A 15,971-nucleotide genomic window follows, 5' to 3' on the forward strand; every position below is an offset into this window, starting at 1 on the left:
TTTGAGGCGTTCTAGGAAGTAGTTTGTGTCTTTGATGTAGGATGGGAGCCTGCGGGTGATAGGTTGGAGGTGTTGGTCTACCAGAGCTGAGATACGTTCTGTTGGGGCTTTGAAGCCTGCCACAATGGGACGGCCAGGATGGTTCTCTTTGTGGATTTTGGGTAATTGGTAGAAAGTAGGGGTACGTGGCTCAGGTGGAGTGAGTAAGTCTATGGAAGCCGTTGTGAGGCCTCGTGAGGGACCTGGGATTTTTAGGATTTTCTGCAGCTCAGTCTGGATGGAGGGAATGGGATCCTGGGTAACAGCTTTGTAGGTTGAGGTGTCGGAGAGTTGACGCAGTCCTTCTGCCACATACTCCACACGGTCAAGTACGACAGTTGTGGAGCCTTTATCCGCCGGGAGGATGACAATAGAGCGGTCTATTTTCAGCTCCTTAATGGCACGGGATTCAGCTGGGGTGATGTTGAGAGTTGTCGGGATGTTCTTCAAGAAGGACTGGAAGGCATCACTGGATGTGAGGAATTCCTGAAATGTCTGCAAGGGATGGTTTTGGGGGAGGGGAGGAGGATCCCTTTGAGAAGGCGGTCGGAACTGTTCTCGACAGGGTTCAACACTGGGTCTAGTATTTGGGGGCAGTGTTTGGGTAGTGAAGTGATATTTCCAATTGAGGTTCCGGGTGAATGAGAGGAGATCTTTAACCAGGGCAGTGTGGTTGAATTTAGGCGTGGGGCTAAAGGTTAAGCCTTTTGATAGAACAGATGTCTCTGGAGGAGAGAAGGATCTGGATGAGAGGTTTAGAACTGAATTGGGACTGGTGATATGTGGCATTTGACTGTGGTTATAGTTGAGATTTGGTCTGTGTGGGGTATGTGCTGGGATGGGGAGATTGAGTAGAGTGGCTAGGCTAGGTTCGTTGGCTATGAGGGGGGTTTGTTGAAGGTTCTGTTGTGGTTGGTGTTTGTGAGGGATAGGGAGAGGGACCCCACTTCTTAGGTGTTGCACTAGCACTGTGGATAGTTTTTTCACATGGTGTGTGGCACAGAACCTTTTTTTTTTTTTTCCCCGGCTGTACTGAGCTGAGGTAAGTACTGGCCAGCCCCTCTATCTCTTTGTTAGTATTCATTTCACATCTTTATATGAGATTTTCCATTAATCATTTAAACTGGAGAGGCCTTCAGTTCAGCCCTCCGGAATGTCTTTCGCTCCCTGCCACACCTCGAGACGAGCTCCCACTCTACCACAGGTGAGGGGTCAGCCTCAATGTGGGCAGTATCCCGGGCAGCCACAGTCGTAGTCCGATCGGGGGATGCGTGGGACGAGCTGGCCGTCCCCGACAAACCCCCATCCGGACCCCCATAGTGATGCCCATTGGCAACAGCCCCAAGCTGTGTGACCGAAACCAACACTGCCTGAAGCTGGGAGCGAAGGGATGCCAACTCAGCCTGCATCCGAACACAGCAGTTGCAGTCCCTATCCATGCTAGAAACTGTTGTGCAAAGAACGTCTGAACTAATCTACAGAGAGCACAAACAATTCGACACAAAAGTTAAACGGTTATTAAAATACAAGATTGCCTAGTAAATGCAGTAATGCTGCTACTTGCGCACTGCTGACACACTGCTCGGCGGCGGAAGGAGACTACGCGATTTTACACTATTCAGGTACTAAAACGCGATGCTACAACTCTCAAATACTATAATACGCCCCAAATTTATGAATTAAACAATGCAAGTACCAAAAACACGCAAAGAAATTAAGAATTAAACTATGTAACAAATAAGTGAACTATGAGTATATGACTTGCTGCTTATCCAACAGCGGCAGGGAAAGTCTGCAACTGTGTGATTCATGATTTAAATAATAAAAACTGTATTTTTTTAAGCTTAGCATAACACTTTTAAGAATTTATTCTCATTTTCAAGTGCATTTGTTTACATGAATATGTTTGGTGGTGTCAGCATATGTGATTTTCTGCCTCTCTTGCATCTTTTCAAAGTTAGACTGCAATCGAAAAATAAGACAAAGTGAATTTTTAAGGGGTTTTAAATGCTATTTTTAGAATGGTATTTTTGTTTGTTTACTTAAAGGTTTTGTGCCTTGTCCATTGTACAGAATATAACACACATGCAGATCATCACTTATACTGTTTGTTTACAAAATATGTTGCAAAGATATTATGGCAATATAGCTTCACAAAGAGACTGCACACAGTCAGAGTTGTTGCAGTAATTTGGATTACATTATACGTATATATAAGGTTGTATATAATAAATCTATTTTTAGCACTATTGACTGCTAAATCATCGATTACAACTTTTTTTCTAATGAGGAAATGTACATATTTATGAAAATTGTCACAGTTATCAGATGCAGGAGAAACATTTGAAGAAATTAACTGATTCACTGTTGAGCTATTCACTGGGAATTTTTTCTCCTTGCTTTTTGTGATGCACAAAAATTTCATATCTTAAAATCATCTTCTATGTTTTTGAATGAGTGTCCAGTGTTTTTTATGTGTGTTGCTATTGCTGATTTTGTAAATTGGGTATGTGTGTAACAGTTCATGTGTTCAGTGTATCTAATTTGAAAATTCCTGCCAGCTTGTCCTAAGTAGTAGCTTGAACAAGTTTTACATGTTACTTTGTATATTCCTGAGTCTGAGAATTTATCTTTTTTATTGTTTAAGGTGTGGACTAGTTTCTGTTTTTGTTTGCTGTTTGTGGAGAAAGCTACTTTAAATTTATGTGACCTACATGTGCCTGCTATTTTTTGAGAACTGTTACTTATGTAAGGAATGTTAGCCATACTTTTGACTGCATTATTGATTCCTTCTAAAGAGCCAGGAATTTCTTTCTTTTATGTTATTTTTCTCTGCATTCTGCTTATCGTTGAGCTAGGGAAGTCATTAGCCCCTGCAATTTGCTAATGATGTCTAATTCTTTCTCCCTGTCATCTTTGTTCGCTGGGATTTTGTTTGTTGTGTGTATCATCGTTTTGCAGGCAACTTTCTTGTGTACATCTGGGTGACATGATGTGGCAGGGATTGTGTTCCTGGAGATTTTTTTCTGTATATTTTGACATTGTGCCTGTTGTTTTGCACAAGTCTACAAAATTAATGCTAGTGTTTTATTCATTTTTTTTTTATTTTTTATTTTTTTTTTTTTTGTTTTATATTTTTTATTTTTTTTATTTTTTTACATTCAGCTGTGAAATTTATTTTCTAGTGCATGTTGTTAAATAAGTTTATGATGTTACTGGTGCCCTTGGTGTCACCTTTGAGTAACATTAAGGTATCATCTACATATCTTTTGTAGTCTACTATATTTTTTAAGCAGGTTTCCTAGCTGCAGAATATTTTCTGTTCTGACTGGTTTATGAAAATGTCTGCTATTGCACCAGATATGGATGAGCCCATGGCTATCCCATGGTTGTTGATAACTGTTACCATTCAGTGCAAAGTAGTTGTAGTTGAGGATTATTTTTAGCAACTCTATAAATTCAATAATGTTAGCTTGTGAAAACTTTTTGTGCCTAAAGAAGCCATTTTAGTAATAAGAAGAACCTATTAAATCACAAAAAGTGTTCATAAACTAAAATTATTGGATTTATAGAGTTGCTAGAAATAATCCTCAACTAAAACTACTTTGCATTGGGCTACTTAAAAAAACATAGTATACTACAAAAAATATGTAGATGATACCTTAATGCTACTCAAATGGTGACACCAAGGACACCAATAACATCATAAACTTATTTAACAATATGCACAAGAAAATAAATTTAACAGCTGAATATAAAAAACAATAGATTTAATTTTATTGTAGACTCGTGCATATAAAACAAAAACAACAGGCACAATTTCAAAATATACAGAAAAAAGACAATCTCCAACAACACAATCCCTGTCACATCATGTCACCCAGATGTACACAAGAAAGTTGCATACAAAATGATGAGACACACAGCAAACAAAATCCCAACAAACAAAGATGACAAGGAGAAAGAATTAGACATCATTAAGCAAATTGCAGTGGCTAATGACTTTCCCACCTAAATGACTGACAGGATGCTGAGACAAATAACAAAAAAGAAAGAAATTCCTGGTTCTTCAGAAAGAACCAATAACACAATCAAATGTATGGCTAGCATACCTTAACATAGGTTACATTTCTCAAAAAAATAGTAAACCTACTTAGGTCACATAAATTGAAAGTAGCTTTCTCCACAAACAGCAAACAACAGAAACTAGTACACACCTTAAACAACAAAAAAGACAAATTCTCAGACTCAGGAATATACAAAATAACATGTAAAACTTGTTCAAGCTACTACATAGGGCGAACTGGCAGGAATTTTCAAAATCAGCAATACACACTTAAGAAACACTGGACATCTATTCAAAAACACAGAAGATCGTAAGATACCCCACGACTTCCAAAAATCTCATACAATGGATTTAATGGAGGAGCTCGAAATTTTTGTGCATCACAAAGAGCAAGGAGAAAAAATTCTCAATGTAAAGCAAGACAGTGAATCAATTAATTTCTTCAAATGTTTCTCCGGCATCTGATAACTGAGACAATTTTCATAAATATGTACATTATCTCATTAGAAAGACTCAAATTGGTAATTTAGTAGTCAGTAGTGGCAAAAAATACGTTTTTTATATGGAACCTTATATATACATATAATGTAATCCTCTTTTTAGCATGTTTTGTAAACGAACATTGCAAGCGATGATTTGCATGTGTGTGATATTCTGTATAATGGAGGAGGCACAATATCCGTGAGTGGGCAACCGAAAAATCATTTCTAACAAAAGCACTTTAAAATTCTTAAAAATTCATTTTGTCTTATGTTTCGTTTGCAGTCTAACCTCAAAAGGATGCAAAAGAGGCAGAAAACCACATGTGCAAACACCACCAAACATATTCATGTAAATGAATGCACAAATACACTTGAAAATGAGAATAAATTCCCAAAAAGTGTTGTGCTAAGCGGCAAAAAATAAGTCGCTGGTGATGATTTCATTATTTAAATCATGTAGTTGCTTACTTTTGACATAATTCAATAGTTCCATACAATTTTTGGCCAATAACAAAATAAAATGCTGCATGTCTATGTTTTTATACTACTATACTGGCACTAAGTCTTCCCTTCTTCTGTATATCACTATTTTAATAATTTAATGGTATTCTAGTTTTCTCAGTGCTATTCTTTCCCATGCTTACATATACACTGCCCTCACACACCCTGAATTTTCCTCACCTCAAGAGACACCAGAGCAATGTCAGTTCACTAGTTGTGTTTGTGAAGCACTTTCTAATGACTGTGACATATTGTCGTTTTATTATTTAATGGAGATGAACTTGATCTCCATTTGTGCCAAATGGCCATACATTTAATGTACGTTTACAACATTACGTAACAAGTGAGTAGAAATTCTTTGTAAGTCAGTTATTTGTTTCACTTTTATTTTATACCTATATATGTAGTATATAGGTGTGTATAATGTTAACCATTTTATGTGTTAAATCACTGATTCTTCTGAAGGAGATGTTTTTAAAGATGTCAAAACCTAGGTAAAGGGGTTTTAACAAAGCTTGTACTATTACAATTGATTTGGCCGTTTTTCACCGTTTCTTCATGAAGAGTACTTGTATTTAGTCATAGAATTCCAAGCAGTTTGACTTGTATGTAAATGATCACATTTTCAACACCGTAATCTACGCACACCAGATGCTTAATACTTTTTATTTCATTTTTTACAATTTTATATCTTTGTATAAATCTTAATTGACCTGCTGTTTGAAATGCTATTTAGTACTTCACTGTAATAATGTTAAAACCATTGGCTACTGCTACTTGTTTGCATAATTAGCCATCCAATGGAAGCTTTCATAGGCAACCTACCACAGCAAAGAAATACATCTTTTTATCTTGTGGTGGATTGTTGGAGTCATCCCTTATTACTGCACCCAAGTGTGCTTGTTTATGATAAATGGAAAAATTTTAACTCATTTGCTGCCCTTGTTACTGTTAAGTCTCTGAAATTAATTTCCTTTAGGACTCTTTCTCTTAAATGATATTGCTGGGTAAAAGTCATGTGCATGGCATGCACGTCCTTCTCCCCTCCCTTTATAACAATAATTATATCATCTATGTAGCTTTTGCACATAACTATCTTCTGCATCAACAGTGGGTTATTCTGAAACACCGCCATCTCTATATTATTGATAAATATGTCCATCAATAACCCAGTGAGGCGACTGTCCATAGCTAAACCACGCTTCTTTTGGCACAGTTCCTCACCAAATTCAATGTAATTAAAACTGGGTCTAAATTCCTACAGTTCAAGAAATTCTGTTAGTTCACCCTTTCCCATAGTGCCATTGCATATTAAATTTCTTATTATTATTTGTAAATTTTCAGCTAAAAGTTACCCTACTACATAGGAAATTAAATTATATTAAAAAATTAACTGAAAATCTGAATAGTTTTTTTATACGAAAACCTATTTCATTCTGCAATTGGAACGTCTCTTCCATCAATAATAATATGCATACTTTTGTTCTCTTTGTGAATCTTTATTAAGGCATTTACTGGTGTGTGTGTGTGTGTGTGTGTGTGTGTGTGTGTGTGTGTGTGTGTGTGCGTGCGTGCATGCGCGCGCGCGCACATGCTATTTGTGCTAGTAGTCTTTGTTTCTTATATAAAAGTGACAAAAATTGCTTGCTGTCAGCTTTTTTTCTTAAGAGTGGCTTGAAATGATTTTGTTGGGTCTCTGTCAACTTCTGCAGTAACATTATTTACAAAAAAAACTGTAGTACGTTTGTATTGTAATCATGTTCTGTGACAGTGACCAGAGAACTATCTTTATCAGCTCTTATTGTTATTGCTTTACTTTCATTTACCTTACAATTAATGCTAGCAATAAGTTTACTGTTCTTGTGTATTTTATTACTGTGTGTTTTTGTGTTTCTTTGGTAATCAGTTTATGAACCTGGACCACTATCTCTGCTTCTTCAACATGCACCACTTTCATTTGTGCACAGACTGTCTTTCTCAGCTATCATATCAGCTATGTTATTTTTTGTTATTGCTTCAGTGGGAATATATTTCACATCTTTCTATAACATAGCCTCTTCCTCTTTAGAAAATCCTGTATTATGGAAGTTTTCTACCCTACCAACAAAACAGTGAGTTTGTCTTGTGTTAAGTGTCTAGTGTTTTCTTGTCTTCATCACTCATGATCAATTTATTAATTTTGTTACTATGTCTCTCATGTAACTCAATCTCATAATGTAAATATGACTTGATCAACTTTATCATTAAAAACCATAAACTGTGAAAACAATGTTACTGCTAGTAATGAATACAACAATTCAGCCTGTCTTTCAGTCCGTAGGCTTCCCTAATTTCACATTTCACCCAAAATTCCTCTTCTTTATACTTAACAGGCAAAGCACTTTTTTAATAGTTACATATGTTTGTCGTAGCATGTGTTGATGTAATTTTGTATAGAAAATATTTCCAATCGAATACAGAGTGAGTGTGTGTGTGTGTGTGTGTGTGTGTGTGTGTGTGTGTGTGTGTGTGTGTGTGTGTGTGTGTAAAACAGAAAGAAAAAGAAAAAAAACGGTGTGAAGAAGGAAAACAGTTTATTAAATTGAAATATTATGGCTGTATTATGGAAAAGTTAGCACATGCTTTCCCTAAGCAGTAAAAAATAGCATTTTAAACAGCAAGTCAACTAAGGTTTAAAGTAAAACATAAAACTGTAAAAAATGAAATAAAGTATTATGCATCTGGTGTGTATGGATTACAATGTGGAACATATGATCATTTTTATACAGACCAATCTGATCAGAATTTTATAACTAGATACAAAGAACATAGCAGCCCAAACAACAAGACTGCTTTTAGCCACCATTTGCCAAGCACAAAACATACAGCATGTAATGTTGAAAATACTATAAAATTTTACACATCGCACCTAAAGGAATGTAGTTACACATACTTGAAGAATGGGAAATATACAAATGGAAAATAAAAGAGCTGGACAAATTCACAAACAAACAGTCTGAACTTAATTACAATTATTTTTGCTCATTTTTAAAAATGAGTAATGATTCAGTAAATCGTTTAGCTAATGACATATCAATAATTTATAAACTAGTGCAATAATGACAGAGACCTTTATCAATACAATATCTACATATTTAGTTGTAACGTTATGGTCTCTGAGAGACAGAGCATATGAACACACAATAAACAACTGAAGGTACCTGTTAATTTTTTATGTATAAACAACTAAAGATGCCCATCAAGTAACACAGTCAAATAACATCCATCAAGTAACACAGTCAGATAACATTAGTTATATTGATCTGCTGTAAAAATAAATGTATAATGTACGTCTTCAAAGATTTATTGCACTGCTGTAATCTGTGCACACAAAATGATTGAAAATTTTGTATTTCATGCTTTGTTGATAACACTGTATCTTCTAATGTAAAGGTAATGGGTTGAGAATGAATGACGATGTTCAAAACTAGACACCAACAGAAATATTATACGCAACTGTGATGGAAACCTTAATTAATAAAACCAAAAAATAATATTCTTACTTCAGTTCTCACTAATATGATTTGTGGATTTATTTTGTCCTATTCATATCTTACAGTATGGCTAAATTTCCAATACTTGATTCTTTCTCCTCCAGTTATTGTATCAGAGTCCTCAACCAGAATGATAATTATACCATACATTAGGTAAGAAGCAGAGCAGAGATAATATACATGCACTTAGTGGCTCTGACTTTTACCGACACACAACAGCTGTTCTGAATATTCGCATGTACTGATTAATATAATATTTTCAAGCTGCTACAATTGGCACACAAATGCATTAGTGTTGTTCATATTTAATGTTGCTACCAGCCCCGGTATATTATATAATGGGTGGTAAGGTATATGATGGGTGTGAACTGCATTGGATGCTCAGTGATCACTTTGAAAGACACAGAGATGCCCTAAACTCATGGGAGACAGCTTTGTCAGCACCTGACAGTGTTTGAATGGGTCTTCATTGTGGGTCTCCATTTGTCCAGGTGGTCAAATTGTTTGACTTTAAGGGAACATGAGGGCAGTCATACAGGGTGTACATACAGTCAGGGAACACTTTCAATTATTTATTGCGGAAGAACTAAACATTGTACAGATGTCATACATATTGCATGTTGAAGAGAAACCCTGAAAATTTTTTTTGCAAACATTTGATATGTGAATCATGAGTGACCCAAAAGATGTCAATACGGTAATCTAATTCTCGCCATGCCCATCCCAGTGTGGTATCGTTGACTGTGGCAGTTGCTTCCTGTATTCCCTCCCAATGCTCTGCTACATCACGTGGTTGAGGCAGTACATACATGAGAACTTTAATGTATCCCCACAGAAAAAAGTCACACAGAATGACATCTGGTGATCAGGGAGTCCATTTCATGAAACAGCTGTCCCCTTCTGCAGCATGGCCGATCCATCGATGCGGCGGCTCCGTGTTCAGGTACCCACAAACTTCACAATGAAAATGGGGTGGAACCCCATCCTGCTGAAAGATGAACAGAGTGTCTGATTGCATTTGAGGCATCAGCCACATGTGCAAGTAGGAATATCCAGTCACAGTGCTCTTGGCAAAGGAGAATGGCCCGTACAGTTTTTGAAGTGACAAGGCACAAAAAACATTTACCTTTGGGGAATGATGCTCAAATTCAGTGCATTCATGGGAAGGCTTTGTACCCCAGATTTGACAATTATGCCTGTTCACTTTCCTATTAGTGTGAAAAGTGGCTTTGTCACTAAAAATTAAGCGATCAACAATGCTATTCCCATCCTCATTCAGTTGTTGCAAATGCGAACAAAACTCAAAACGCTTGTCTTTGTTGTTGTCATTAAGCTTCTACACTAGCTCCAATTTGAATGGTTTCATAGACAGCTTCTGTCGCAGGACTTTCCACACAGTCATTGGAGCCATTTCGAGTTCACGGGATGCATGACGCACCGATTTTTTTTTTTTTGGACTCCTTATGAATGTCTCTCGTACATGCTCCACATTCACTTCACTCACATTGGGACATCCGCTTCTCTTTGCCGGGCAGAAGCAACCTGTCATAACAGTTTTGTTGTACCAGTGGTAAATGGCCTTCCTTGTTGGTAACTTCTTACCATACTTGGTTCTAAACATCCGTTGAACAGCTGTAGCACACTTGTTTTTGGCGAACTCCAACACACAGAAAGCTCGCCATATTTGTGACTAGCGCTGACTATCGGCAAATTACCAAACTACTCTGTGGCGGTATACATGAAAAAAAAAAAACTTTCAAGATCACTCTTCAAAATGACATATGTATGATATCTGTACAATGTTTGGTTCTTGTGCAATAAATAATTTAAAATGTTCCTGGACTCTATATACATCCTGTATTTGCTGTCAAGATCCAAGTTGGCTACATCTAACAATCACAAAGAAGGAATGTGTACAATGTACACCATAACCTCTCAACATCTGCATCTGAGAACGAGTAATGGACCCCCTGCAACCGTCTGTGACATCCAGCACCTTTAGAGACTGGCAGCAGCCAGATTTGGGAATTACTATCCCATCTGTAGGCTGCGTTTGGAGTGATGCCATTACCGAAAGCATGCAGTACTGATGAATGGTGTCACATTGTGCTCAGCGATGAATCGCGGTTTGGCACTGCCCCAGATGACCATTGTCAGTGAGCATGTTGGTGACGTGGGGAGATGTCCCATTCATACATTTCGCAGAGGCGTAGCGGTGTATGGTATTACGCCTGGTGTCATTCTGTGGAGAACAATTGGGTATGACTTCAGGGGTTGGCTGGTAATGATTGAAAGAACTCTGATGGCCCAATGGTACACCAGACATATTTTCATTGGACATGCATTTGGGAGAACGACAGTTCAAATCCCTGTCCAGCCATCCAAGATTTATGTTTTCCATTACTTCTGTAAATTGCTCCAGGGAAGTGCCAGAATGTTTCCTTTGAAAAGGGATTTCCTTCTCTGCCCACTCATAATCCAAGCTTATCTAATGACTGCGCAATTTAATGGAACATTAAACTCTTTATAGTCCCTTCCTTTTCCTTATGTGACAGTATCTCAGTGCCATGTTTCAACAGGACAATGGTCATCTATGGATGTTGAATTACTGTCACGATCAGCCAGCTCCCCAGACCTGTTTCAGGAGAATGTATGTGGAACCACCTCAGACATAGACTCTGTTCCAGTCGCATTATCCAGAATACCAAGGACCAGTGACAGTAGTTGTGGGCCAGCTTGTGCGGGAGAGGATTCAATGACACCCTTCCCCACCAAATCATCCCATGCATCCAGGCCAGAGGGAGTGCAACATCATATTGATAGCAGGACTCTTAACTATAATATACCACAAGTCCCTCGAGCAATAAACTGTGCCCAGTAGCTGGAAGAAAGCACAGGTCATACCCATCTACAAGAAGGGTAGCAGAAGTCATGCGTCTGCTGTAGAATCTTAGGATATATTCTGAGCTCAAATGTAATGAGGTATCTCAAAGAGAATGAGTCCCTCCATGCCAACCAGCATGGATTCCAGAAACATTGGTCAGACAAAACTCAACTCACGCTATTCTCATGTAACATCCTAAAAGTCATGGATCCAAGGAGTCAGATAGCTGCAGTATTTATTGACTCCCAAAATGCATTTGACTCAGTTCTACACTAACACTTATTATCAAAAGTATGATCATGGGAGGGGGGGGGGGGGTATTAAGTTAAAATTTGTGGCTGGATTGAGAATTTCGTGGTAAGGAGGCAGCATCTTGTCTCGGATAGAGAGTCATAGACAGATGCAGAAATAACTTCAGGTGTTCCTGGAAATGGATTGTAACTTTTGCTGTAGATGTTGTATATTGTTAACTTGGCAGGCAATTTTAATTGTAACCTCACAATTTTGACAGGTCATGCAGCTATCTATAATGAAGTACTATTTGGAAGAAACTGCACTAATATTCAGGTAGATCTTTATAAGATTTTTTTAAAGTGGTGCAGTGATTCTCAATGTGCTTTAAAATTTCTAAAATGTAAAGAGTATTATATGAGTACACTATCAGTGAGTCACAACTGATGTCATTCAACTGATGCTAATATGTGGGTAGTAGTCTGTAGGGATATGTTGTTGTTGTTGTGGTCTTCAGTCCTGAGACTGATTTGATGCAGCTCTCCATGCGTAGGGATATGATATGGAACAATTACATAGGCCCAGTCATAGATGAATCATGTGACAAACTTCATTTCATTGGCAGCGCATTGGGAAAATGCTGCCAGTTTACTAAGGAGATTGTGTACAAAAAACTTTTGAGACCCATCACAGAATTTTGCACAAGTGTGTGGAACATATACTGAATAGGTCTAACAGGGGATATAGAAACTATATAAAGGGCAGAATGAAAGGTAGAAGTGCATGCGACTCACAGGAGAGTATCATAGAAATACTGAAAAACATGAAGTGGCAGACACTTGAAGATAAAGACACCATCTAGACTTCTATAGTCTACTCAACAACGTTCCAAGGACAATTATTATGTGAGGAATCTAATAAATGATATACTACTGCCTCCATGTATCACTCCTGTAGGGATCATGAAGACAGGATTAGATCAATTAATGTGCACAAAGAGGCTCCATACATGAATGAAACAGAAAGAAAAATCAGTTGGACATAGATCACATGAGGTGCTGCATAGATAGGATTATTCTGTTCCATTTGTGCTCTGCAGTCAACCAGCATGGGAATCAATGTGAACAAACTTTGTTAAAATTCAGCCATTTACAAAGGATCGTGTATTTTATCCTACTGTACTCCAGGGCACATGCCAAGTCATTGATTTTCAAATGAAAATTTTCACAGATCATTGCTTCCAAACGTTCCAGTGTGACATCACTAGATAACTTAACAGGGTGACCAGAATGCCCACTGTTTCTGAATACTCTTTATCCTTCGTTGAATCCCTGTATCCAATTAAACAAAGCTTCCCATGAAATACATTTGTTACCTTATACAGGATGCATTTCATGATGAATGTTCTGTGTAGACAACCTTTTCATCTAAAAAAAAAAAAAAAAAAAAAAAAAAAGTTAACTGTACAGTTTTAGTGAGGCACGCTCCTGAAACACACATGCTACCTTGCACTGGCAACATAATAAAAACTGTTGATTGCAGAATACTGTGTATCGGCTGTCTTCAGCCTCCATGTGCTGTCACATTCTAGAAAGAAATGGGTACAAAATTTAAAATGGTATGCAGTATTTTGGCATTTATTTCTGACATACTTTTGTATTAGAAAAAAATTAAATTGATAATGACTTTTTTGTTACAGGCACAATGATGGCTATCACAAATACTGTAGCTACAATACCAGGAATTACTGTCCCTGTGCTTGTGGGCTACCTCACTGAAGGACATGTAAGTATGGAAGAATTGGAGTTCATATAGAATCTTATTAATTTCTGTTCATTTTTATAACACTAGATCCTGCATCTGAGTTAACTTAAAATGTTCCCTTGCGATGAATAGTTTAAAAATGAGTGCACTATTTGCATTAAAATAAGAAGGTACAGTGCTCCAGAAGGAAATTATATTCAGATCAGGATGAACCAATTTTTAGCTTTAGGTTTGACTTTATAGATATGTGGCTACGCAATCTATGTTATAGGAAACCATGTTTAATTATTTGCTATAGTAGAAAGGAAAAGTTATACCTTAGTTTTTCGGTAGCACTGGTGCCCACCTGTAGCTGTGTATGTCTTACTAGTTAAAAATAAACAATTTTCATAGGGAAAAGTTATTGCATGAATCATATTTTATACTTAAGTCTGTGCCTTTATATCTTCTTCCCCAGCGCAATAGAAGATTTTGTGATCCAGGATTTTGTATTTAAATTATTATGTAAAATCACATCATGCATAGTAGGCCGTATTCTGCTGATAGATAACACTGTCTAACATCAAATAATATTCATGATAGGTGGTGTTGGTAGTGGTGGTCTTCAATCCAAAGACTGGTTTGATGCAGCTACTCTACCCTGTGCAAGTCTCTTCATCTCTGAGTAATTACTGAAACCTACATCCTTCTGAATCTGCTTATTGTATTCATCTCTTGATCTCCCTCTGCAATTTTTACCCTCCATGCTTCCCTCCAGTACTAAATTGGCAATCTCTTGATGCCTCAAAATATGTCCTACCAACCGATCCCTTCTTCTAGTCAAGTTGTGCCACAAATTTAGTATCGGAGGGCAGCATGGAGGCTAAAAATCGTAGAGGGAGACCAAGAGATGAATACACTAAATAGATGTAAGTTGCAGTAGGTACTGGGAGATGAAAAAGCTTGCACAGGATAGAGTAGCATGTAGAGCTGCATCAAACCAGTCTCTGGACTGAAGACCACAACAACAACAACGACAACAAATCCTCATTAGTTATGTGATCCACCAATCTAATCTTCAGCATTCTTCTGTAGCATCACATTTCAAAAGTATCTGTTCTCTTCTTTTCTGAAATCTTTATTGTCCATATTTCACTTCCGTACCTGGCTACACTCCATACAAATACTTTCATAAAGGACTTCCTAACACTTAAATCTATATTCAATGTCAACAAATTTCTTTTCTTCAGAATTGCTTTTCTTGCCATTGCCAGGCTACATTTTCTATCCTCTCTACTTCAGTCATCATCAGTTATTTTGCTTCCCAAATAATAACACTCATCGACTACTGTAAGTGTCTAATTTCCTAATGTAATTCCCTCAACATCACCTGATTTAATTCAACTGCATTCCATTATCCTCATTTTGCTTTAGTTGATGTTCACCTTGTATCCTCATTTGAAGACATTCTCCATTCTGTTCAACTGCTCTTCCATGTCCATTGCTGTCTTTGACAGAATTACAATGTTGTCAGCAAACATCAAATTTTTTATTTGTTCTCCCTGGACTTAAACTCCTACTATAAAATTTGTGCAGGGCAAAATTTGTTAAGTCATTCAGTTCTGTTATTATAATCTGTGTTGCTATGCATGACATGAATAAAAAAAAATAAATAAATAAAAAAAGAGAGAGAGAGAGAGAGAGAGAGAGAGAATTTCTGAACAGGGGGAAAAGATTTGTGCCTTTCAAGCTGAATTAGATTACATGAAATTTAAACAAGGTAGGTTGAAGGGCAAAAGAGATCATGGGAACTGGTAAAGTTAACTTTATATGAAGTAGGAGGGGAAGAGCCTCATTCATCTGTAGATGATAGTTTTGTCACTAAAAGTCTTGTGTACCCCACTAAGCGTAGGTCGGTACCAAAAGGGAGTAAAAAGAAAGGAGTCTTCCTGCTAGGTAACAGCCATGGTAAGAGTGTAGACCAGATGGAAAAGGAGAAATCAGGAAGAGAGTACCGTGTCACAAGTGTTGTGTAGCCACATGCTAGCCGTAGCCAAGTGACAGAGGACATAAGGAATTTGTGTAAGGATTGTAACAAAAAAAGGATCAGGTTATTATTGTAGGTGGAGCAGGAAACAACCTGGCTGAAGATGAAAATTACAGCATTAGTGGTACGCTGGATGAAATAGGAGTAGCAATTATCCACGCAAGTGTGGACCAGCTCTCGGTCAACACTGCTGTGAGCTGTTTGAACACTGAGTTGGGCAGACTGCTGCTGGCTGAAATTAAATCCGATATGAGTGCAGTTTCTTGATGCTACAGTAGGGAGTTGGGGTGATAAGGTAGAGGAGTTTCTTGTCTGTTTTCTCAAAATAGAGAGCTCTAGAAACATAGACATCCTGTGCCCAGGGGCGATTCTAGAAGTCGGTCAAGGGGGGGCTAATGGGGTGGGTGGGGGGGGGGGGGGGGTGAGGGGAATGGAATATCGCTTA

At 37.6% G+C, this 15,971-nt stretch overlaps 1 protein-coding gene across 2 annotated transcripts in view; it reads left to right on the plus strand.

Moving 5' to 3' along the window:
• The window catches only part of LOC124594694 (sialin), a 302,311-nt gene that overhangs the window by 283,658 nt on the left and 2,682 nt on the right, over positions 1-15,971 (plus strand). For both annotated transcript variants that reach the window (XM_047133061.1, XM_047133060.1), the window contains one exon: positions 13,436-13,521. In XM_047133061.1, coding sequence (XP_046989017.1) covers positions 13,436-13,521 — 86 coding nt within the window. The remainder of the gene's footprint in view (positions 1-13,435; positions 13,522-15,971) is intronic.

Source organism: Schistocerca americana, chromosome 2, assembly GCF_021461395.2.
Source record: "Schistocerca americana isolate TAMUIC-IGC-003095 chromosome 2, iqSchAmer2.1, whole genome shotgun sequence".
In the NCBI taxonomy this organism is placed as follows: domain Eukaryota; kingdom Metazoa; phylum Arthropoda; class Insecta; order Orthoptera; family Acrididae; genus Schistocerca; species Schistocerca americana.